General features: G+C 43.3%; 1 protein-coding gene across 5 annotated transcripts in view; it reads left to right on the plus strand.

Annotated features, from left to right (window-relative positions):
• The window catches only part of Scml2 (Scm polycomb group protein like 2), a 245,418-nt gene that overhangs the window by 40,427 nt on the left and 179,408 nt on the right, over positions 1 to 25,583 (plus strand). For 4 of the 5 annotated variants that reach the window (XM_076562544.1, XM_076562546.1, XM_076562547.1 and 1 more), the window contains 2 exons: positions 1,623 to 1,706; positions 11,573 to 11,656. In XM_076562544.1, the coding sequence (XP_076418659.1) occupies positions 1,623 to 1,706; positions 11,573 to 11,656 (168 nt within the window). Of the gene's footprint in view, positions 1 to 1,622; positions 1,707 to 4,949; positions 5,091 to 11,572; positions 11,657 to 25,583 lie in introns of those variants that run through there. The other variant, XM_076562549.1, reaches the window with a different exon arrangement.

Consider the following 25,583-nt stretch of genomic DNA (forward strand, 5'->3'; position numbering starts at 1 on the left):
CTCTGTCTATTGTTGGTGTCTGGTGTGAGCTCTTCATTTCTTTGACAGTGTCACTCTGTGTTGTTCTTCTTGTCTTCCTGCATTTGTTCTGTCTGTGTTTTGTGAGTTTGACAGAGAGTTGGCTCATTCGTTTGAGGCCTTTCTTATTTCCTAGTCATCTTTGGCCACACAAGTGATGTTGTAAAGAATCATGCCAGTGGTACCTGCTTACCTACCTATATCTTGACTTCTTACTTGAAAAATTTCTTTCCTTTCTTTTCTTCCTGTTTTGCTGTCTTCTGTGTATCAGCCTTAGTTTTGGGTAGGAGAGTGGTGTTTGTCAGGGTTTTCGTATGCTTTGCTCTTAAAACCTGTGACTGTGTGTTACCTATGTCTTATGATTGGTTAGGTTTTTAAATGAATACACCGTGGAAGCAGGAGTTTTCCTCTAGAAAATATAAACAGATATCCCCTTTATTATCCTGAAAGAACTTGTCCTGTTTCCAAGAAAGCCAGGGCTTAAGAAGCAGAGAAGACGGTGCAAAGACATAGAATTTTGTAGAACTCTGGGGAAATGGTCAGGGGATGAGAGAATAGTTCAGGTGGTTGGATTTTGGATAAGGAGTGCCTCTAGAGTGTGAGGCCCTTCATAGCTCCCTGTGTGACCTGAAAACTATGGCCCTTTATTTGTCCTTGAGAGCAGGTCTCTTGAGGTTTCCCAGATCAGGCCTTAAATTCCTGGGCTTAAGGCATCTTCCTTCATCAGCCTTCCCTATTTCTGGGATACAGCGTCCTTTGACATCCCCAGATTTATGATTTCTGCTCAGTTTATATGGAATGGATTAATGAGAGCTTCACTTTGTTTCCACTTCTCATGTTGTATCCATTGTCATTTGTTTTCGACCTGTGTCAATGTCTACTACAAAGAAGCTGCTTTGAGAGTGGGGTCGTTCAGAGCGACTATCTCATGCCTTCTCTGTGTGGTTAAAACGTGCTTAAGGATGGATGTACGTATTCATGGACATCCATTGATTTCATTGTGCTCCAGAGATGGCCAGCCTTACAACCCTGGGCTCTTCCTCCTTTGCCTCTTGAACTCCTGGATTTCAGGACCTTTATAATTATTTCTGTTGTATTTTATTAGATGTCTAGTCTTGAGATCCTGTTGTTGCCCCTGACTTGCCTGGGGCTTCCTCTGAAGCACAGATGTGTGGAGAAGGAACTTTATTCCTAGTCTAAATCCAGGAACATGCTTCACAAGGCCAGTAATGCCCTGGAGTGAGGCCCTCACGGGGGCGGTATCTTGGGATCCTGAGAACCCAGATCCTCCCACTCAGACAGGCTATGCTTATCATTCCTATGCCCTCTGTCTGCTCAGTTTTGTTCTCACTAGAGCTGCTGTGTGTTAACGTTTGTGCATCGTTGTTTGATTGACTTCTTGTTGACTTGGTCCCCTTGTATGAGATTTTGTTTTTTTTTCTGATCCTGTCCCCTTTTTCCTTTTGTGAAACCTGTATATAGGATGCAGCGTTTCCTAATGACCTGGTGCTTGCTTCCATCGGCAGTCAGCTTGTGTAAGCATGCCTGATCCCAGGCTTTCCTATCTTCTCTAACTTCTCATCCCCTGGTCATCTCTTTCTCAGCAACCTGTCACTGGAGAACCACCTGCTGATCTAGGACAACTGATTCCTGAACATGGACCTCAGAGTTTGGGAGGAGGAGGAGGAGTAAGTATGGCCGTGATATTGACACAAATAAGAGAAGGCAGGCCAGAGGGACTGCCTGGAGGAAGAGGCAGAGGGCTTGGGAGTAAAATACCGTAGGACAGGAGGATTCTAAGGAGCTCTTTCTCTTCCCTCACGTGCTGCTTTTGCTGTTGTGGACAGGTTCTTGTGGTGTATTGCTGAAGCACTTAGAGTCTTTGCTTTCATTTGAGAAATCTGCCTGCCTCGGCTTCCCTGCAAACCTTTCAGTAACTTTAAAGACATGGGAACGTCGTATAGCTGAGACTATAAAGAGAAAATATTTAATAACAGGGTCAAATGAGTTTCATAATGATGGGTTTTGTGCTGTCTGTGTAGACACAAGATTTCCCAGACCAACAGTATGAATATGATTTGATTGTAATCTGGGACCCTCAGAAATCTGGTCATTGATAACAAACCTGGGTCCCCAGTAAAAAAATCAAAATTCTAAACCACCGCGAGGAAAGGGACTGGGGGTAAGGATGCAGCTTAAGGTCTTAAATTTTTCTTGCTTCAGGATGCCTCAGAGGACAAGGACAGTGAATCTATACGTACATATGAACATATACACACATGTATGCATAAGACATATGTATATATCATTAATATGTGTATATTTTCTATATATACATACATATGTATATATATTACAGGATTGAAAACACCAAAAAAGGCTCATACCCTTATAGCAATTAGCTGTTTGTAGACAAGAAACTAAGTTATTTCTTCATCCATCAGAGCCCCAACGAAAGCTCCAGAGAGACCTTGCCCTTAAAATTCTCCAACCTAGTCCTGGGTTTTTGGGACTTTTTTGTGAGGAAAATCAGAATCCTTTTCCATCCTTCCACTTTGGACATTGAAACGTATTCTTGGCTGTGCCCTAGGCCAGCTTTATGACTGTTATGTCATTAGGTAGGTTTGGAAGTATAGATGTGCTCTCCTCCAACTCTCAAACAGCTGGCTGGAGTACAGGTCTGCCTGGCTAGTCCCAGATCATATCCATTCCTCCTTTCAGTGAGATGGTGTCTTTGTAGAAATGAGAGAATGCTGTTTCAGATATTTGCATTCACATGCATTTAGATCATGTGGACCTGTACAGAATCATCCTTAGTTGGTGTCCTGTCTGTAATTTATTCACGTTGAGAAACAGCCTTAACAAAGATACTGTCCGGAGAACGCATGCCTACTTTGATTGTAAAAAACCCTTTTGTGAGGTGGATTTGTGGCAATTTGTAGAGGTTTGTTATTTCTGTCACTTGCTGCCTTGAGAAGAGGCACCTGACCATAGAAATCCCATGTGACCGTTTCTGAGAGCTGAATCTACGAGTGACTGACTATCCCTTGTGTCACATAGGGCTAAATGGATTCTAAAGCAAGGTTCAGTTTTTCCCAGAGAAGAATATGCAAAAGAATCTGTTGGTCTGCATCGTTGTCAAATCTTAGTGCTGTCAGACTATTCAGTTTTGCCGATTGGAGAGCTTATTGTAGGCGATTATTTTGAATATCTGCTTCTTTGACAGTGTCACAGGTGTGTATCTCCTCCGTTTAAGTCATTTTCACAGCTTAGTACGCTTAATGAAACCCCTTGTCCCGGTGACACCCATTGTGTGTCATCATTGGTTGGTTCTTTCAGGTGTTCATTGGCTCATTCGTCCTGTCTGTCCAGAATTGATGTCTTTCCTTTTTCCCTCCTGATGGCTGCCTCCCAAGGGCTGGGTGGCATTGGCCAGCAGGGGTTGAATTTCTCTCCTGATTTTGTGTTTTCAGTGTCTTTTCCTTTTCCCTCTGTAACCTTTGGTCCTCCACATTGTCTTTCCTTCCCCTCCTCTTCTGCATCCCCTTCCCATCCTTTCTTTTTGCCTATTGCCTTGTCCAACTCCTGTGTCTTTTTGCCCTGCCTCTCCTCCCCTCCTCCTCTTCTTGTAACTCCTCCCTTCCCCTAGTTCATCCCCCAAGACTTCTGGCCATTCTGCTTTTTCCCTTCCACCATTACACCCATTTCCCCATTCCCTGCTGCCTCTCTCTATTGTAAACCCAGGTCCTTTCTTTCCTTCACCAGTTTTTAGCCCCCCACACCCCCACCCGCGATTGTCATTGTTTTTCTCTCTTCCCATGTACAGAACTCTAAACCATTTTCCCCTTTCAAGGCAGGAGAACCTTCATACACCTCTATTCCCCTTTCTAAACCCTCTTTGCCTTTTTGGCCTGCAGTGGTCTTCCGCTATGTTGTTGTTGTTGTTGTAAATGATATTGATGTTATTATTTTCACTGCCGTGATTATTACGATTATTATTATTTTTGTTTGCCATAGATATAGGCTCTGTCCACGTGCTTCTGTTACGTGGATTTCGTTGTGTAGACCAGGGTGGTCTGGAGTTAAGAGAATCTCCTATTTCTGCTCCAGGAGGCCTGGGATTAAAGTCCTGTGCTGGCATCCTGGCCAGATTTCCATTTTAAAAATCACTCCCATTTCTCCTTTCACAGTCCTTTCCTCATTTCCCACCCTTTTACTCCCTGCCACCTCTTTCCCATTCCCAAGCCCTCTTCTTCCTTTTGTGCCTCTTCTCTGTCTGATCCCTATCCCTTCCCCTTTTCCCCTTCCCCCATGCTTTTCCAAGTTCCCACCCTTTGTGCCTTCCTAAGCCTCTTCCTCCCTGTTCAGAGATTTCTCCACTTTCCATACCTTTATCCCTTTCTCGACCTTTTCCGCTCCGCGCCCTCTCCCCTGTAGCCACGAACACCTCCCCCTGAGACTTACCCCCACTTTTGCAAAGTACCCCTTTTTCTTCCTGCCTCTTTGCAAATACTTTCTTTTCCTAGACAAGCGCCCCCCCATCACAGCCCTTTCCCTATGTTAAAGGCCCCTGGGAAGTAGGGTGATCCTCCTAGAAAAGCCCCAGGAGAAGAGATAGGGCAATTCCTTCCCGTGCAGTCTCCGTTAAAGCACTCTTCTGTGCTTTGCACTCATGGCTCAGTTATAAATCCTGTGTGAGTTCTTGTAGGATCCCTGCTACCCGAAAGTCAGGTGAGTATTGGGGCTGAGATCCAACTCCTCCTCCATTTCCCTCTCCATAGTAAGCTGGAGGGGCCAGCTTCTGCAAAGCAGGCCGTGGCCCCGGGCCGCAGGCTGTCTGTGCCGCCCTTCCAGTAGGGGGCGCTGTAGAAGGTTGCTCACTTCCGGTTCCCAGAATGCCCTGGTGTGTGGTGGACAGTGTGGGCCGTGGGGCCGGCATCTGTGGCGCCTAGGCGCTGAGGCCTTTTCGGGGCTTTCGCGGCCGGCTTGTGGCCTTTCTCAGAGTTGTGGGCCCTCTCCTTGGATGCCGAGTGCTGACATCGGCCCAGTGGAGCCCTCTGCTCACCATGGCAGTGAGTAGACTTGTTTCTCGGGGTTCCTCCACCCCAAGGCCCCCGTTTCTCCTCAGGCGTCGTCTCACTTAAGCGTGGCCCGTTGAGGGCTTTCTGGAACGTTCGAGTCCTTTCCTTTTCCGTTAGACCCCGGGGTTGCATTCGGTGGGGTGCCTTCCCCAGTCGATTTTTATTACAGATTTGAGTGGTTTAGCCCCATTCTTTCCGTTCTCGGTAGTTTTTGTTTTTCTATGAATATATTATTATTTTTTCTTTTTTCTTTTACAATACCATTCATTTCTACATATCAGCCACGGATTCCCTTGTTCTCCCCCTCCCGTCTCCCTCCCTTTCCCCCGACCTTACCCCCCATTCCCACCACCTCCATGGCAACTGCTCCCCCGAGGACTGAGATTAACCCAGTAGACTCAGTCCAGGCAGTTTTTAAACGTCTTTGCTGATTGGTGGGACGTTTGGGGAGGGACTTCTTTACCTCCTTTCTCCTATCCAACCTCCTTTCCCCTTTTCTCTCTTTCCAACCCCTTCCTCACGCCTTTCACCCCTCCCTTCCACTATAGCTAATTCCAAGCTCCCCTCCTTCCCAGGTCTTCCTCTGTCCCCTGTGTCATTATGGTCCACTCCCCACCATTTATCTGCCTCCAATGTGCTTTCTCCCTGCCCAACCCTTTCTCCTCTCTCCCTGTGTGCCCCTCCTTCCCCCTCTCCCCTGCTTTCTCCTGACAACCCCTAGTCTGTTGTCCATCTTTCTTTCTCCACTTAACAATACCCATTTCTAACTTTTTCATCCTGCACCTCTTTAGTACCCTTTTACCTGGTCCCTTCTGTTCTGTCCCCTCTCTTTTCCACCACAGCCTCCGTTGTGAAACCCCTAACCCCTGTCCACGTGCCCCACCCCTGTCCTCTTTTCCCCAACCATCACCACTTTTGCCTTTCCAGGTTCGTTTCCCTGTTCCCATGACCTGGCTCCTTCCCATGCATTTCCTACCTCTTCTCCTTTTCCATTCCTTTCCCTTTGCTCCAGTTCTCCAACTCCTTTCTGTACCATTTTCTCCTCTGTGCTCTTTCTTCTTTGTAACCCTTTAAAATTTCTTTCTCTCGTCTGCCATTTCTACCCATTCCCAACCCGTTCTGTTTTAAAATTTTTCTTGTCCTAACACTTAGTCCTTTGCAACCCTGTGTCCCCTGTCCTCTTTAGTTCTCTTTCCCCTTTCCTTTTGCTCTCTCTCTTCTGAACCCCTGTTCTTTTTTAGGTTCCGTCCCCACTTTCTGAGTTCTTCTCTGCTTCCCCAGACCATTTCCTCTTTCCTGTACTTTCCTTCCTTTCTGATTCATGTCTCCATTTCCATCTTCCCTCTCCCCTTCCAGTCCCTTTGCATCTCCTTTCTCACTTTCCTTTTCCTTTTAACCTCTGATTTTCTCCACATTTGTCCCTGTCCTTATATCTTTCTATTTTGGGGGAGGAAGTCGTGTGGAGGGGAGTGTATACCTGTTGCAGTTGACGAATCTGGGGAAAAAGGTGTTAATAGTCTGTTAGTTTCCACTTAGAACAATATGTAAAGGATTAGTTTGATCTGTGTTCTTATGTCCATCACTGGGTAGTGCCAGGTGTAAAGTGTTTCAGTGTAGATTTCACATAGCCTTAGATTGTGGTGGTGTCTTGAGAGGCCATTCTCATGAATGATGAATCTCTTAGTTTTGTGTTCATTCCCTACCCCACTCTGTTTCTCTCTCTCTCTCTCTCTCTCTCTCTCTCTCTCTCTCTCTCTCTCTCTCTCTCTGTCTCTCTTTCTGTGCATGTGTGCGTGTATGCTTACATATTTTCTGTACATATGAGAACGTGTGTGTTTTGTGTTGCCATTTCAGGTCTGTGTCCCTTGGAAGGTAATCTCTTGTACTTACTGCAGCAATAGATTCACAAGAACAGCTTTCTGGAGCTGGTTCTTTCAATCCACAATGTAAGGTTTAGGTTTCAACCTATTTACCCATTTTTATACCAAGCACATTATGAGGTTACCCAGGTGAGGCTCGGATATTTTTAGATAGGTTTATAGTTTCTTCTGAGTTACTCTTACATGCTTGGCTGAGTTAAGGTCCTGTTTTATTAACATTTTAATTTTGAATCAAGGTCATTCTAAATTACCCAGATCAGGCTTCAAATTGCTTAAATGTGACATTGATTGTCTTATTGTGTCCTTGCGTGGACTGAGGATCTGGATAATCTTGTCACTGTGTCTACAATGCTGTGATGTCAGGAGTGTTGTATCCTGTCCACTCTGGAAAATATTTTTAGAATTTTTTATTTACACAGCAGGGATTCTCAGTGTCACAGTTTTGGTTGTTCTTGAGCTTTCTTTGTAGTCCAGGCTGGTCTCGAACTGAGAGATATCCCCATGCCTCTTCCGCCTGAGTGCTGGGATTTGAAATGGCCTTTTTGTTTTTCTAAGAGAGTATGACCTGGAAACTGGTACCTGTGCTCTGCTGACCTGAGGTACAACATGATAACAACTTCTGCTTCCTCCCTAGTAGTGGGATTGTAGATGTGGGTCTTGAAAGGTATACGTGATGTTTGGTGGCGCTGTTTACCAGTGGAGAAGTCACAGGCCATGGCCACGACTACCAGAATTATAAGGAGCTTTCTTAGAAGCAAGGATGCGATAGGAGGAAAGATATCCAGTCCTGGAGAGAATGAACGTTGGCAGGAACAGAGCAGAGAGAGCACAGAGGACAGAGAGAGAGACAGAGAGACAGAGAGAGACAGAGAGACACATGGTGGGCCTCTTGTCTGACTTTTTAAGGCGGATACATAATCACCAGCACCCCCTGATGACATAAGATGCAAGACCCCAAGCTGTGCATGTTCGGGAGTGAGGGCAGGATCCTAACATTCTAGAATTTTGGCTTATTCTAAAAAGCAAGTGAATAGGAATAGGGGCATTGTTTTTCACAGAAAAACTGCTTTCCAGCTGACTTGGTGGGCACTGTTTGGCTCTTAGGGGCTTGTAGGGAAGGGGTTTTTTATAGTTGGACAGGCGTCCTGGGATGGTGGGCTGTCCTGCTCCTCTGGAGCCGTCCATCCCTCTTGGCTTGGCACCCTGGCTGCTTTTGTGTCTGACAGGATGGCTGCTGGTGGGACCTTGAAAGCCTGAAGTAGATCGGACCTGTCCAGATGGAGTTCAGCTAGTTTCTGGGGCTTGGGAGAAATTTTGAACATGTTAAGAAGCAGCCATGAGAAAATTAGTGACCATGGTAGTGTTTAGTACTCTAGTGTTCATGAGAGAGACAGAGAGATTGGAACATGTTTTTAAGATTTATCAGAGACAAATTATTTAAGGCACCTGTTCACTAATTTAGCATCCAGGAGAAACAGGTGACCAATTGTTGAGAGAATTTAACATTAATAGACGGTCATATTAAAGTCTGGTTTGTAGAACCCAGACACTTTTAGGTCTGGGGGTTTAAATACCTTTTAGCTGTTATAGTTTCTTGCTTGATGATCCCTGGACTCCAATTCTGTGATGGTTGGAAGCAGCCATTAGCTGAGGGGCGAATTAGAAGAGGGAACTGGGAAGAGAAAAGGTTGTGCTGCATGAGAACTTATTTTAGCTTTATCAGAGAGAGATTATTTAGGGCCCCTGTTTTCATTATTAGGCCTTTGGAACTAGGGACAAGGCAGAGATCAGGGCCCTGTCTGTGTGTATGAGGAGGAGAAGCACTGCTAACAGGTCTGGAGTGAGGCACATGGAATGAAAGTTCCTACCTTAGCTGGAAAATCTTTCTCATTAAGTAACACTGAAAGTACAATTAAATCTGGTGAGGTAGGTAAGGCTGTCCTCCCTTCCCTGATAATAGGCAAACAAGGAGAGGTGAGACCCGAAACTCCTAGGACCAGGTTAGTGGCTCTTGTTGCTAGAGTTTTCCGCCTTGCCCACAGTCAGGACAAATCTTTGTCCCCCGCCAGTCCCACAGACGCTCAGACCCAACCAAGTAAACACAGAGACTTATATTGCTTACAAACTGTATGGCCGTGGCAGGCTTCTTGCTAACTGTGCTTATAGCTTAAATTAGTCCATTTCCATAAATCTATACCTTGCCACGTGGCTGGTGGCCCACCAGCATCTTCACATGCTGCTGGTCATGAGGCGGCTGCAGTCAGCCCTTCTGCCTTCCTGTCCTTTTATTTCTCTTCTCTGTTAGTCCCGCCTATCCTTCCTGCCTAGCCACAGCCGATCAGGTTTTATTTATTGATCAATCAGAGCAACTTGACATACAGACCATCCCCCAGCATAGCCAAGTGCAGATCATCTCAGACACCTGCACTCAGGCCCATGGTCCTAATCATCCTCTATGCGGACCTGCTGGGTAACGCCACAAGGAACCCAAGAAGGGCTCCCACAGGACATACAGAACATCCCACAGCAGGCTCTGGTGTCGAGAAGGAAAGGAATGGATCTCTTCCATGATGTGTTCTGGGTTCCCTGTGAATGAGCCTGTAGCCAAGCCTAGGTCTGCTGGAGGTCTTTGTGTGTCCCCCTGCCTCTTGGTGCCTGGGGGCAGTCAGTTGACAGGTTGTCTCCCTAGGTGGTACTTTGAATAAGGCTCAACTGATGCCCTGACAGAGCACTCACTAGGCTGTGTGGCCATTTCCCCTCGCCCTCTCCAGGCCCTGATCTTAAAACAGGGACCCAACAGCTTTCGGGAGCCCGCATGTGCCATGACAATCAATTCTGTTCTCGTGCTTTTTTTCTCTCTACCATAGTATACCTTAAACGACATGCTGAAACTTCCACCTGTGGGGTCGGAAGCCTTGCTCTACAGATGTTTAAGTTTAGTCCTTTGTCAGGGAGGTCTGGAGGACAAGAGTCAGGTTTTACTCTGTCTACTGTTGGTGTCTGGTGTGAGCTCTTCGTTTCTTTGACAGTCTCATTCTGAGTTGTCCTTGTCTTCCTGCGTTTGTTCTGTCTGTTTTGTGAGTTTGACAGAGAGTTGGCTCATTCGTTTGAGGCCTTACTTATTTCCTAGTCATCTTTGGCCATACAAGGGATGTTGTAAAGAATCATGCCAGTGGTACCTGCTTACACACCTATATCTTGACTTCTTATTTTAAATCTTCTTTCCTTTCTTTTCTTCCGGTTTTGCTGTCTTCTGTGTATCAGCCTATTAGTTTTGCGTAGGAGAGTGGTGTTTGTCAGGGTTTTCGTAGGCCTTGCTCTTAAAATCTGTGACTGTGTGTTACCTATGTCTTATGATTGGTTAGGTTTGTAAGTGAACACACCGTGGAAGCAGGAGATTTCCTCTTGAAAACAGAAACAGATATCCCCTTTATTATCCTGAAAGAACTTGTCCTGTTTCCAAGAAAGTCAGGGCTTAAGAAGTAGAGAAGACAGTGCAAAGACATAGGATTGTTCAGAACTCTGGGGAAATGGTCAGGGGGGTGAGCGAATATTTCAAGTGGTTGGATTTTGGATAAGGAGTGCCTCTAGAGTGTGAGGCCCTTCATAGCTCCCTGTGTGACCTGAAAACTATGGCCCTTTATTTGTCCTTGAGAGCAGGGCTCTTGAGGTTTCCCAGTCCAGGCCTTAAATTCCTGGGCTTAAGGCATCTTCCTTCATCAGCCTTCCCTATTTCTGGGATACAGCATCCTTTGAGATCCCCAGATTTCTGGTTTGTGCTCAGTTTAGATGGCATGGATTAATGAGAGCTTCACTTTGTTTCCACTTCTCATGTTGTATCCAGTGTCATTTTGTTTTACACCGGTGTCAATGTCTACTACAAAGAAGCTGTTTTGAGAGTGTGGTCGTTCACAGCAACTATCTTATGCCTTCTCTGGGTGCTTAAAACGTGCCTAAGGATGGATGTACGTATGCGTGGACATCCATCCATTTCATTGTGCTCCAGAGATGGCCAACCTTTCAACTCTGGGCTCTGCCTCCTTTGCCTCTTGAACTCCCAGATTTCAGTTGCTTTATGAATATTTCTGTTGTATTTTATTAGATGTTTAGTCTTAAGATCCTGTTGTTGCTCCTGACTTGTCTGGGGCTTCCTCTGAGGCACAGATGTGTGGAGAAGGTTCTTAATTCCTGGTCTAAATCCAGGAACATGCTTCACAAGGCCAGTAAAGGCCTGGAGTGAGGCCCTCACTGGGGCGGTATCTTGGGATCCTGAGACCCGAGGTCCTTCCAATGGACAGGCTGTGCTTATCATTCCTATGGCCTCTGTCTGCTTAGTTTGGGTCTCACTGGAGCTGCTGGGTATTAACGTTTGTGCATCGTTGCTTGATTGACTTCCTGCTGACTTGGTCCACTTGTATGAGTTTTTTTTCTGATCCTGTCCCCTTTTACCTTTTGTGAAACCTGTATATAGGATGCAGCGTTTCCTAATGACCTGGTGCTTGCTTCCATCGGCAGTCAGCTTGTGTAAGCATGCCTGATCCCAAGCTTTCCTATCTTCTCTAACTTCTCATCCCCTGGTCATCTCTTTCTCAGCAACCTGTCACTGGAGAACCACCTGCTGATCTAGGACAACTGATTCCTGAACATGGACCCCAGAGTTTGGGAGAAGGAGGAGGAGTAAGTATGGCCGTGATATTGACACAAATAAGAGAAGGCAGGCCAGAGGGACTGCCTGGAGGAAGAGGCAGAGGGCTTGGGAGTAAAATACCGTAGGACAGGAGTATTCTAAGGAGCTCTTTCTCTTCCCTCACGTGCTGCTTTTGCTGTTGTGGACAGGTTCTTGTGGTGTATTGCTGAAGCACTTAGAGTCTTTGCTTTCATTTGAGAAATCTGCCTGCCTCGGCTTCCCTGCAAACCTTTCAGTAACTTTAAAGACATGGGAACGTCGTATAGCTGAGACTATAAAGAGAAAATATTTAATAACAGGGTCAAATGAGTTTCATAATGATGGGTTTTGTGCTGTCTGTGTAGACACAAGATTTCCCAGACCAACAGTATGAACATGATTTGATTGTCATCCGGTACCCTCAGAAATCTGGTCATTATAATCGATATCAAACAGGAGTACACAGTAAAAAAATCAAAATTCTAAACAACAGCGAGGAAAGGGACTGGGGGTAAGGATGCAGCTTAAGGTCTTAAATTTTTCTTGCTTCAGGATGCCTCAGAGGACAAGGACAGTGAATCTATACGTACATATAAACATATACACACATGTATGCATTAGATATATGTATATATCATTAATATATGTATATTTTCTATATATACATATATATGTATATATATTACAGGATTGAAAACACCAAAAAAGGCTCTTAACTTTATAGCATGTAGCAGTTTGTAGACAAGAAACGTAGATATTTCTTCATCCATCAGGGCCCCAGGGAAATCTGCAGAGAGACCTAGCCCTTAAAATCCTCTAACCTACTCTAGGGTTTTCAGGACTTTTTTGTGAGGAAAATCAGAATCCTTTTCCATCCTTCCACTTTGGACATTGAAATGTATTCTTGGCTGTGGCCTAGGCCAGCTTTATGACTGTTGTGTCACTAGGTAGGTTTGGAAGTATAGATGTGCTCTCCTCCAACTCTCAAACAGCTGGCTGGAGTACAGGTCTGCCTGGCCAGCCCCAGATCATATCCATTCCTCCTTCTAGTGATATGGTGTCTTTGAAGAAATGAGAGAATGCTGTTTCAGATATTTGCGTTCACATGCATTTAGATCATGTGAACTTGTGCAGAATAATCCTTAGTTGGTCTCCTGTCTGTAAATTATTCATGTTGAGAAAAAGCCTTAACAAAGATACTATCCGGAGAACGTGTGCCTTCTTTGATTGTAAAAAACCCTTTTGTGAGGTGGATTTGTGGTAACTTGTAGAGGTTTGTTATTTCTGTCTCTTGCGGCCTTGAGAAGGGGCACCTGACCATAGATATCCCATGTGACTGGGTCTGAGAGCTGTATCTGTCCCTTGTGTAGCATAGCCCTAAACATATTCTAAAGCGAGGTTCAGTTTTTCCCAGAGAAGTCATGCAAAAGAATCTGTAGGTCTGCATCCTTGTGAACTCTTAGTGCAGTCCGACTATTCAGTTTTGCCGATTGGAGAGCTTATTGTAGGCAATTATTTTGAATATCTGCTTCTTTGACAGTGTCACAGGTGTGTATCTCCTCCGTTTAAGTGATTTTTCACAGCTTTGTATGCTTCCGGATCCCCCTTGTCCCGGTGACACCCATTGTGTGTCATCATTGGTTTGTTCCTTCAGGTGGTCATTGGCTCATTCGTCCTTTCTGTCCAGAATTGATGTCTTTCCGTTTTCCCTCCTGATGGCTGCCTCCCAAGGGCTGGGTGGCATTGGCCAGCAGGGGTTGAATTTCTCTCCTGATTTTGTGTTTTCAGTGTCTTTTGTCTTTTCCCTTGGTAACCTTTGCTCCTCCACATTGTCTTTCCTTCCCTTCCTCTTCTGCATCCCCTTCCCATCCTTTCTTTTTGCCTATTGCCTTGTCCAACTCCTGTGTCTTTTTGCCCTGTCTCTCCTCCCCTCCTGCCTCTTCTTGTAACTCCTCCCTTCCCCTAGTTCATCCCCCAAGACTTCTGGCCATTCTGCTTTTTCCCTTCCACCATTACACCCATTTCCCCATTCCCTGCTGCCTCTCTCTATTGTAAACCCAGGTCCTTTCTTTCCTTCGCCAGTTTTTAGCCCCCCACACCCCCACCCGCGATTGTCATTGTATTTCTCTCTTCCCATGTACAGAACTCTAAACCATTTTCCCCTTTCAAGGCAGGAGAACCTTCATACACCTCTATTCCCCTTTCTAAACCCTCTTTGCCTTTTTGGCCTGCAGTGGTCTTCCGCTATGTTGTTGTTGTTGTTGTAAATGATATTGATGTTATTATTTTCACTGCCGTGATTATTACGATTATTATTATTTTTGTGTGCCATAGATATAGGTCCTGTCCACCTGCTTCTCTTACATGGATTTCGTTGTGTAGACCAGGGTGGTCTGGAGTTAAGAGAATCTCCTATTTCTGCTCCAGGAGACCTGGGATTAAAGTCCTGTGCTGGCATCCTGGCCAGATTTCCATTTTAAAAATCGCTCCCATTTCTCCTTACACAGTCCTTTCCTCATTTCCCACCCTTTTACTCCCTGCCACCTCTTTCCCATTCCCAAGCCCTCTTCTTCCTTTTGTGCCTCTTCTCTGATCCCTATCCCTTCCCCTTTTCCCCTTCCCCCATGCTTTTCCAAGTTCCCACCCTTTGTGCCTTCCTAAGCCTCTTCTTCCCTGTTCAGAGATTTCTCCACTTTCCATACCTTTATCCCTTTCTCGACCTTTTCCTCTCCGCGCCCTCTCCCCTGTAGCCACGAACACCTCCCCCTGAGACTTACCCCCACTTTTGCAAAGTACCCCTTTTTCTTCCTGCCTCTTTGCAAATACTTTCTTTTCCTAGACAAGCGCCCCCCCATCACAGCCCTTTCCCTATGTTAAAGGCCCCTGGGAAGTAGGGTGATCCTCCTAGAAAAGCCCCAGGAGAAGAGATAGGGTAATTCCTTCCCGTGCAGTCTCCGTTAAAGCACTCTTCTGTGCTTTGCACTCATGGCTCAGTTATAAATCCTGTGTGAGTTCTTGTAGGATCCCTGCTACCCGAAAGTCAGGTGAGTATTGGGGCTGAGATCCAACTCCTCCTCCATTTCCCTCTCCATAGTAAGCTGGAGGGGCCAGCTTCTGCAAAGCAGGCCGTGGCCCCGGGCCGCAGGCTGTCTGTGCCGCCCTTCCAGTAGGGGGCGCTGTAGAAGGTTGCTCACTTCCGGTTCCCAGAATGCCCTGGTGTCTGGTGGACAGTGTGGGCCGTGGGGCCGGCATCTGTGGCGCCTAGGCGCTGAGGCCTTTTCGGGGCTTTCGCGGCCGGCTTGTGGCCTTTTTCAGAGTTGTGGGCCCTCTCCTTGGATGCCGAGTGCTGACATCGGCCCAGTGGAGCCCTCTGCTCACCATGGCAGTGAGTAGACTTGTTTCTCGGGGTTCCTCCACCCCAAGGCCCCCGTTTCTCCTCAGGCGTCGTCTCACTTAAGCGTGGCCCCTTGAGGGCTTTCTGGAACGTTCGAGTCCTTTCCTTTTCCGTTAGACCCCGGGGTTGCATTCGGTGGGAATCCTTCCCTAGTCGATTTTTATTACAGATTTGAGTGGTTTAGCCCCATTCTTTCCGTTCTCGGTAGTTTTTTTTCTCTCTGAATATATTATTATTTTTTTCTTTTTTCTTTTACAATACCATTCATTTCTACATATCAGCCACGGATTCCCTTGTTCTCCCCCTCCCGTCTCCCTCCCTTTCCCCCGACCTTACCCCCCATTCCCACCACCTCCATGGCAATGGCTCCCCTGAGGACTGAGATCAACCCAGTAGACTCAGTCCAGGCAGTTTTTAAACGTCTTTGCTGATTGGTGGGACGTTTGGGGAGGGACTTCTTTACCTCCTTTCTCCTATCCAACCTCCTTTCCCCTTTCCTCTCTTTCCAACCCCTTCCTCACGCCTTTCACCCCTCCCTTCCACTATAGCTAATTCCAAGCTCCCCTCCTTCCCAGGTCTTCCTCTGTCCCCTGTGTCATTATGGTCCACTCCCCACCATTTATCTGCCTCCAATGTGCTTTCTCCCTGCCCAACCCTTTCTCCTCTCTCCCTGTGTGCCCCTCCTTCCCCCTCTCCCCTGCTTTCTCCTGACAACCCCTAGTCTGTTGTCCATCTTTCTTTCTCCACTTAACAATACCCATTTCTATCTTTTTCATCCTGCACCTCTTTAGTACCCTTTTACCTGGTCCCTTCTGTTCTGTCCCTTCTCTTTTCCACCACAGCCTCCGTTGTGAAACCCCTAACCCCTGTCCACGTGCCCCACCCCTGTCCTCTTTTCCCCAACCATCACCACTTTTGCCTTTCCAGGTTCGTTTCCCTGTTCCCATGACCTGGCTCCTTCCCATGCATTTCCTACCTCTTCTCCTTTTCCATTCCTTTCCCTTTGCTCCAGTTCTCCAACTCCTTTCTGTACCATTTTCTCCTCTGTGCTCTTTCTTCTTTGCAACCCTTTAAAATTTCTTTTTCTCGTCTGCCATTTCTACCCATTCCTAACCCGTTCTCTTTTAAATTTTTTCCTGTCCTAACACTTAGTCCTTTGCAACCCTGTGTCCCCTGTCCTCTTTAGTTCTCTTTCCCCTTTCCTTTTGCTCTCTCTCTTCTGAACCCCTGTTCTTTTTTAGGTTCCGTCCCCACTTTCTGAGTTCTTCTCTGCTTCCCCAGACCATTTCCTCTTTCCTATGCTTTCCTTCCTTTCTGAATCATGTCTCCATTTCCATCTTCCCTCTCCCCTTCCAGTCCCTTTGCATCTCCTTTCTCACTTTTCTTTTCCTTTTAACCTCTGATTTTCTCCACATTTGTCCCTGTAGATCTGTCCTTAGATCTCTGTATTTTTAAGCGTCTATTTTGGGGGTGAAGGTTGTGTGGAGGGAAGTATATACCTGTTGCTGTTGACGAATCTGGGGGAAAAGGTGTTAATAGTCTGTCAGTTTCCACTTAGTATAATATGTAAAGCTTTAGTTTGATCTGTGTTCTTATGTCCATCACTGGGTAGTGCCAGATGGAAAGGGTTTCAGTGTATAGATTTCATATAGCCTTAGATTGTGGTGTTGTCTTGAGAGGCCATCCTCATGAATGATGAATCTCTTAGTATTTTTTGATACCCCCCCCACTCTGTTACTCTCTCTCTCCCTCTTTCTGTGCATGTGTGCGTGTATGCTTTCATATTTCCTGTACATGTGAGAACGCGTGAGTTTTCTGTTGCCTTTACAGGTCTGTGTCCCTTGGAAGGTAATCGCTTGTACTTACTGCAGCAATAGATTCACAAGAACAGCTTTCTGGAGCTGGTTCTTTCAATCCACAATGTAAAGTTTAGGTTTGAACCTATTTGTCTTGTTTTATACAAGCACCTTTATACATTTGCCCACTTGAGGTTCTCATTTTTTTAGATAGGTTTATAGTTTCTTCTAAGGAGTATAGTTATTCTTACATGCTTGTCTGAGTTAAGGTCCTATTTTTTTTACCGTGTTAATTTTGATTCAAGTCTTTCTAAATTACCCAGGTCAGGCTTCAAATTGCTTAAATCTGAAATTGATTGTCTTATTGTGTCCTTGGGTAGACTGAGAATCTGGATAACTTGTCACTGTGTCTACAATGCTGTGTCAGGAATGTTGTACCCTATCCACTCTGGAAAATATTTTTAGATTTGTTTATTTACCCAGCAGGGATTCTCAGTGTCACAGTTTTGGTTATTCTCGACCTTTCTTTGTAGTCCAGGCTGGTCTGGAACTGAGAGATATCCCCATGCCTCTTCCTCCTGAGTGCTGGGATTTGAAATGGCCTTTTTGTTTTTCTAAGAGAGTATGACCTGGAAACTGGTACCTGTGCTCTGCTGACCTAGGTACAACATAACAACTTCTGCTTCCTCCCTAGTAGTGGGATTGTAGGTGTGGGTCTTGAAAGGTAAATGGTGATGGTTGGTGGCGCTGGTTACCAGTGGAGAAGTCACAGGCCATGGCCACGACTACCAGAATTATAAGGAGCTTTCTTAGAAGCAAGGATGCGATAGGAGGAAAGATATCCAGTCCTGGAGAGAATGAACGTTGGCAGGAACAGAGCAGAGAGAGCACAGAGGACAGAGAGCAAGACAGAGAGACAGAAGGAGACAGAGAGACACATGGTGGGCCTCTTGTCTGACTTTTTAAGGTAGATACATAATCGCCAGCACCCCTTGATGACGTAAGATGCAAGACCCCAAGCTGTGCATGTTCGGGAGTGAGGGCAGGATCCTAACATTCTAGACTTTTGGCTTATTCTAAAAAGCAAGTGAATAGGATTAGGGGTGTTGTTTTTCCCAGAAAAACTGCTTCCAGCTGACTTGGTGGGTACTGTTTGTCTCTTAGGGGCTTGTAGGGAAGGGATTTTTTTTTGTGGAAGACAGGCGTCCTGAGATGGTGGGCTGTCCTGCTCCTCTGGAGCCGTCCATCCCTCTTGGCTTGGCACCCTGGCTGCTTTTGTGTCTGACAGGATGGCTGCTGGTGAGACATTGAAAGCCTGAATTTGTTCCGACCTGTCCAGATGGATTCCAGCTAGTTTCTGGGGCTTGGGTGAAATTTTGAACATTTTAAGAAGCAGCCATGAGAAAATTAGTGACCATGGTAGTGTTTAGTACTCTGCTTATGTTGGTTAGTGTTCATGAGAGAGACAGAGAGATTAGAACACGTTTTTAAGATTTATCAGAGACAGATTATTTAAGGCACCTCTGTGAATGAGCCTGTAACCAAGCCTAGGTCTGTTGGCAGTCTTATATGTCTCCCTGCCTCTTGGTGCCCGGGGGCAGTCAGTTGACAGGTTGTCTTTCTAGGTGGTACTTTGAATAAGGCTCAACTGATGCCCTGACAGAGCACCCATTAGGCCGCATGGCCAACCCCTGGCCCCGGCCCTGAAATTAAAACAGGGACCCATCAGCTTTCAGGAGCCAGCATGTGCCAGACAATCAATTCTGTTCTCGTGCTTTTTTTCTCTCTACCCTAGTACACCTTAAATGACATGCTGAAACACCACCTGTGGTGTAGATGTAACCAACAGTTTTATTAAATAAGAAACACAGAACCAATATAAAAGAGAAAGCCGAGAGGTCAGAGCTCAGAGCTAAAATCTCACCCTTCCTCCTGCGGTGTCCCAGCTTCTCGAAAGAGAGCAATATCCTGTCTGTCCATCTTTTTATAGTATTTTGTTCTGCCTTCTCATTGGTTGTAAACCCTAACACATGACCGCCCTGTCATTGTCTGTATGTACAGCCCCCCTGTCTTAAAGGCATATGTGTCCAATGCTGGCTGTATCCCTGAACACACAGAGATCTATTGGATTAAAGGCGTGTGCCATCACCGCCACACTCTTGCTATGGCTCTAATATCTCTGACCCCCGGATACCTTTATTTATTAACATACAATCAAAATCACATTTCAGTACAATTATAATACCACCACATTTCCCCTTGTCTATTTTAATAAAAGAAAGAAAAAGCAAAAGGTTTTAACTAACAAAAGAAAAACTATATACAAAAGTACAATAACTATATACAATATATATAAGTAATAAATACCTAAACAGGTATTTAACAAATCAGAAAAAATAATTACATTATCTATCCTATTTTGGTAAATCCTTAATGCACTTTCTATCCTAATTAATTTTCAACTATAACTAACTAATCTTCAACCATAACTAACTAATCTTCAACTCCCTCAGAGACCCAAGAAGGGAATAATATTAGCTAACAAAAATAAAAACAGCAAGTGCATGCAAGCAACTTCCAAAAAATTTGTGAGTTGACAGAAATAGCCAGCTGCCTGTGCAGTCACCTGAGGTTTCTCCACAGTGTTGGGGCATCATCTTCAGCCTATAGGCTTAGTGTATCTGACAGACTCATTTGTGAAGTAGGATGTACACAAGGTCAACAGTTCAACCTCACATTGGGTGAGAGCAGTCCACGTACCAGAAACACCTGAATTCCACTAGTGTTCTGTCATGATTCAGGAAATTGTTGACAGTTTTTTAATTCAGCTGTCCATTCTTCTTGGCTGTGTATATATGGCTTCATCTCAACATCCCCTTCTTCTCCACATCCCTCTATTAAATGTCAGTCTACTATCGAGAGGTGTGAGCTTTCAGCTGCTGTTCCATTGCACAACAGAAGCCATCGGCCCTCTGCCTGTTAAGCTGCCTTTGAATAAAAGGGCACTGTACCTTTTCCAGATTGCGAAGGCCACTTCAGGGATGGGGCCATATTGTCCTGGCCTCAGAAGATGCCTTTTGATAAAGCCATAACCACACTTGTTTTGGCAAGAATCAGTAGTCCTTTGTGTCATGTTCTGTCTGTCCATTTTGTCCTGTTGATTCGAGGATACTTTGTTGTCAAGTGGCTAACTTTTGCCACAATGAAAGTTGACTCCATATGCAGTTTCTTTAATGCCCATATTTTCTCTGAAGTAGATTGGTACTGCCAGGAGCCGACATGTCTCAAAAAAGAAAATTTTTCTAAGTTATTAAAAACATTTTAAATGCCATATTCTGTAGATCTCTGAAGGGTTTGAAGATGACCTGTCTAAAACATCTCTGTTCAATTTTTAAAACATCTAATATGACTACAAGTTCTATTGTAATGTCTAACTACTAACTTTCATTTCTTTATATCCTAATATTTGGTAATAATAACATTCAAGGATCAGAAAATTGCATTACATTGTTAAATGAATGGTATAAATACAATTAGAAATATACATATAGCATTTTCTAACAATATCAGTTTCAAATTTGTATACAATATAAAACAATCCAATCCAATGTAAAGTATTTAAAACTAGTAATTGTCTTTTTCTTTTCTTTCTTCCTTTTCTTTTCTTTTTTTAAACAAGAACCTTAAATCTAATCTCCTTTGCTTAGCCTTTTTCCTAACTCTTGACAATAACTTGTAACCAACCCCCCTAAACACTGAAAATTATCCCAGACCCAAAACCCATTAAAAAAGACCAAAAAACCACCCGCCCCACACCACCTCTTTGGGAATGTGGGCGTCATATTCTTAAAATTGCTTCCTGCTGGGTATGGGTGAAGTTTTCTTTATCCTTAAAGAACAATTTTAGGTTAATTGTCTAATTCTAGGAAAGGGCCGGGCGGTGGTGGCGCATGCCTTTAATCCCAGCACTCGGGAGGCAGAGGCAGGCAGATCTCTGTGAGTTTGAGGCCAGCCTGGACTACCAAGTGAGTTTCAGGAAAAGGTGCAAAGCTACACAGAGAAACCCTGTCTCGAAAAATAAAAAAAAAAATTCTAGGAAAGGTAACTATATCCTTTATTATCCATTCTGTGTATAATGCCAAAGTTCAGGGTTTATCTCAAGTCCTTATTCAAGTAGTCTTTGAGACTGGATCATCTCAGCTAATCATCTCAAAATTGCTTTGAGCACCGTGTAGTTCAAAGCTGATCTGTGGATGATGTTTGTCAGCTTAATGATATTATTATTGTCCATGTGGAATTGTTGTTGTTTTGGGGCCCCATCTTCTTTCTGGAGACTTCAGTTGATGTTAGGCCTGGCCGTGATTTCCTGCAGAAAACGGATAAGAGACTTGAACACAAAGACATATATATGCAGGTAATTGAAGCCTTTTTTTTCTAGAATTAGTTAGTACTCTATATGACCATTCATATCTTAACAAAGTTTAAAATGTATATATATATATATATATCTATATATCTATACATGTTAATCTTGTAAATTTTGATATAAAATTCATACTTTAAGAAAAGTTTAAAGAATCAGAATAGAATCAGAGTCGAGATTAGTAATAGAATAGTCCCTTAATTTTGCTTTTGTCCTGTACCATAGCAGAAGATGGCTCTTTCATTCTGGCATGATACAGGGAGTATGCATTTTCCTTTTAACAACATGCTTGAGTTTAAAGAAGGAGAGAGCCATTCTCCAACTCCAAAGTCAGCTTTAAATTTTAATTGAACTGGGACTATTAGAAAACCAATAGTGTTAAATCTTTAGAGAAAAGCAGAAACAAACATTTAGGAAGACATAAAATTTTTTAGATAATATATACCCATACACCGTTTCACTCTGTTTCCTGGGATAGATGATTTGTCCCTTTTCTTCAGTTGTCTCATTTGTCCAGTGTTCTTCAGATTCCTTAACCTTCATTCTCCTAAAAGACAAAAACAAAAACCTTTCCCCAACACTATTTTTGGGGCTGTTCCTTTTTGGCAAGTTATTATCTGATTAAATGAAAAGGCATGTGTTATTGATACAAGTTAGTTTAAATTGGATGTTCATGCTGGTTGATGAACTATCACCTCCTCTAATTAAGAGATCTCTCTTGTTCAAATCAAACCTTTATCAATTTTGATGGTACCCACAGCTTATCTTCTCCTCTAGAAACAAAAGCAAAACCTCGTCCCCAATGTAATACATACCCTGGTTTCCATTCTGAGGTCAGCACATCCTTAAAGTATATAGGCTGATTTAATTCTGTAGTTTTTTTCTATTATCCAATGTCTCTCTGCAGCTGTTGTTCCTTTCTCATTGGCATTCAGAAAATTCAAAGTTAGAAGAGCATTATGCAGTCTATTTCTGTTTTTTTTTTTGTTACCCATTTCTGTTTATTTAGCATATCCTTTAGAGTTCTGTTTGATCTTTCTATAACTGCTTGACCTGTAGGATTATGTGGTATGCCTATAATATGCTTTATATTGTAATAAGCAAAAAACTGTTTCATTTTAACAGAGACATATGATGGAGCATTGTCAGTTTTGATTTGTGCAGGTATACGCATGATGGCCATAACTTCTAGCAAAAGAGTGATTACAGAATCAGCTTTTTCAGAACTCAAAGCAGTTGCCCATTGAAATCCTGAATAAGTATCGATGGTGTGGTGTACATATTTCATTTTTCCAAATTCTGCAAAGTGAAACACGTCCATCTGCCAGATTTCATTTCTCTGAGTACCCTTTGGGTTACATCCTGCTGGTAATGGCGTTTGATTGTAGAAGGAACAAGTAGGACATTTCTTTACTATTTCTTTGGCTTGTTGCCAGCTTATGGAAAAATCCTTTTTTAAACCTTTACTATTGACATGATGTTTTTTATGAAATTCTGAGGCCTCCAGCACATTTCCTATCAATAATTTATCAATCTCATCATTGCCTTGTGCTAGAGGGCCTGGCAGACCAGTATGGGATCGAATGTGAGTTATATATATATATAAAGGATGATTCCTTTTCCTGATTGTATCTTGTAATTGAATAAATAGTGAAGTTAATTCTGAAGCATCAGGGATAAATTCTGCAGTCTCAATATGTAACACCACTCTTTCAGCATACTGAGAGTCAGTTACTATGTTGAGAGGTTCTGAAAAATCCATTAATACCAACAGAATACCATACAATTCTGATTTTTGCACTGAATTATACGGACTTTGAACCACTTTACTTAAGTTTTCTGATTTGTAACCTGCCTTTCCTTCTTTGTTGGCATCTGTATAAAATGTACGAACTCCAGATATGGGTTTTTGCCATACAATTTGAGGCAAGATCCAATCAGCTCTCTTTATAAGATCAATTCTATCGCTTGTGGGATATTTGCTGTTAATTTCTCCCAAAAAATTACTGCAAGCTCTTTGCCAAGGTTCACTTTCTGTCCATAATTTTTCAATGTCCTCCTTAGTTAAAGGTACGACAATTTCTGCTGGGTCTATTCCTGCTAATTGACGAAGTCTCAATTTTCCTTTGCAAATAAAGTCAGAGATTTTTTTCCACATAAGTTTTTAATTTTTTATTTGGTTTATTTGGTAAAAATATCCATTCCAATATAATATCTTCCCTCTGCATTAATATTCCAGTAGGAGAATGCCTAGAAGGTAAAATAAACAAAATGCAATCCAGCTTTGGTTCAATACGATCCACATGTCCTTCATGCACTTTCTTTTCTACCAAGGCCAATTCTTTCTCAGCTTCAGGTGATAATTCTCTTGGACTATTTAAGTCCTTGTCACCTTCTAAGGTTTTGAACAGATTAGTCAGTTCATAATTTTTTACCCCAATAATAGTTCGTAGATGAGAAATATCTCCAAATAATCTTTGAAAGTCATTAAGAGTCTGTAGTCTATCTCTCCTAATTTGCACCTTTTGGGGTCTAATTTTTGTAGCTCTATTTTATATCCTAAATAATTAATAGAATCTCCTCTTTGTATTTTTTCAGGAGCAATTTGTAATTCCCAGCAAGGCAAATTTTTCTTTACTTCTTCAAACATTCTTTCTAAAGTATCTGCATTTGAGTCAGCTAGTAAAATATCGTCCATATAATGATAAATTATAGATTTAGGAAATTTTTTATGTATCACTTCCAATGGCTGTTGTACAAAATATTGGCACAGAGTTGGGCTATTCAACATTCCCTGTGGGAGGACCCTCCATTGAAATCTTTTAACTGGTTGAGAATTATTATAAGTAGGCATTGTAAAAGCAAATCTTTCTCTGTCTTTTTTTTTCTACTGAAAATAAACAGTCTTTTAAATCAATAACTATGAGAGGCCATCCTTTTGGTAACAAAGTAGGCAAAGGCATCTCAGATTGTAGAGAGCCCATTGGCTGAATTACTTTGTTAATTGCTCTAAGGTCTGTTACCATTCTCCATTTACCAGATTTCTTTTTAATAACAAATACAGGAGAATTCCAAGGGCTGGTTGATTCTTCAATATGCTGAACATTTAACTGTTCTTCTACCAGCTCTTCTAAAGCCTGGAGTTTCTCTGTTGTTAAAGGCCCTTGCTGGACCCATACAGACTTGTCTGTTAACCATTTTAAAGGTAGAGCTGTTGGTGTCTTTGGAAGATCATCAGTTATTGTGCCCTGTTCTTGTATAATATGGATGGCTGGTGACCACTCATTAGAACAGTATCTTCTAATATTTCTCTCAGTAACATGTGCTAGTTTATGATTTGTTTCAGAATGGAGGGATGTTAATCTGAGTATTCCATTGTTGCAACAAGTCTCGACCCCACAGGTTCATAGTTATGTTAGCCACATATGTTTTTAATTTTCCTCTCTGTCCTTCTGGACCTATACATTCGAGCCATCTTGCACTCTGTTTCACCTGAGATAATGTCCCAATTCCTAACAGTTGAACGTTTACCTCCTGAAGAGGCCAAGTTGGATGCCAAAATTCTGGTGAAATTATGGTAACATCCGCACCTGTGTCTACCAGACCAGACAACAAAACACCATTTATTTTTATCGTTAATTTTGGTCTTTGTTCATTAATAGAAGTTTGCCAAAAAATTTTATTTATGTTTTCTCCTGAATTTTCTATCCTCTGTGTTTCATCATCCTGACCAGCATGATTTATTCCAATAGGCATTTGTTTATTTAATTGCTCAGAGCAGGGATTTCCTCTATGGCTGCAGGAAAGGTTTGAACTGGATTTCCAATGGGGGCCTGCATAAGGCCCCTCTGGGAGTTTCCCGAAGACTGAGGCAAAGGATTACCCTGTCTGTCCTTTGTTGATCTACATTTGTTGGTCCAGTGTTTTCCCTTACCACACCTTCTGCATACTCCAGAAGGAAGGGGCATTCTGTTGCCATTGTTCCTTGAAGAAACATTGTTTCTAGGAATGACCTGCTTACAGTCCCTTTTCAAATGTCCTTGCTTTCCACATCCAAAACATCTAACATTCCTCAAACCTTTTGAAATTGCTTCTCCTACCCACATATCATCATGCTCATTAGCCTCTACATTAACTGTGTCTCTAATCCAATCTTCCAAAGGTGCAGATCTTGCCCTAAATGGCCTGATTATTCTTTTTCATGCTGCATTCGCATTCTCAAATGCCAAAGCTTCAATTATTGCCTTACTAGCTTCTGAATCTGAGACCATTCTCTTTACTGCTGAAGCCAGTCTTTGTAAAAAATATGTAAAAGACTCTTTTGG

Source organism: Peromyscus maniculatus, chromosome X, assembly GCF_049852395.1.
Source record: "Peromyscus maniculatus bairdii isolate BWxNUB_F1_BW_parent chromosome X, HU_Pman_BW_mat_3.1, whole genome shotgun sequence".
Classification (NCBI taxonomy): domain Eukaryota; kingdom Metazoa; phylum Chordata; class Mammalia; order Rodentia; family Cricetidae; genus Peromyscus; species Peromyscus maniculatus.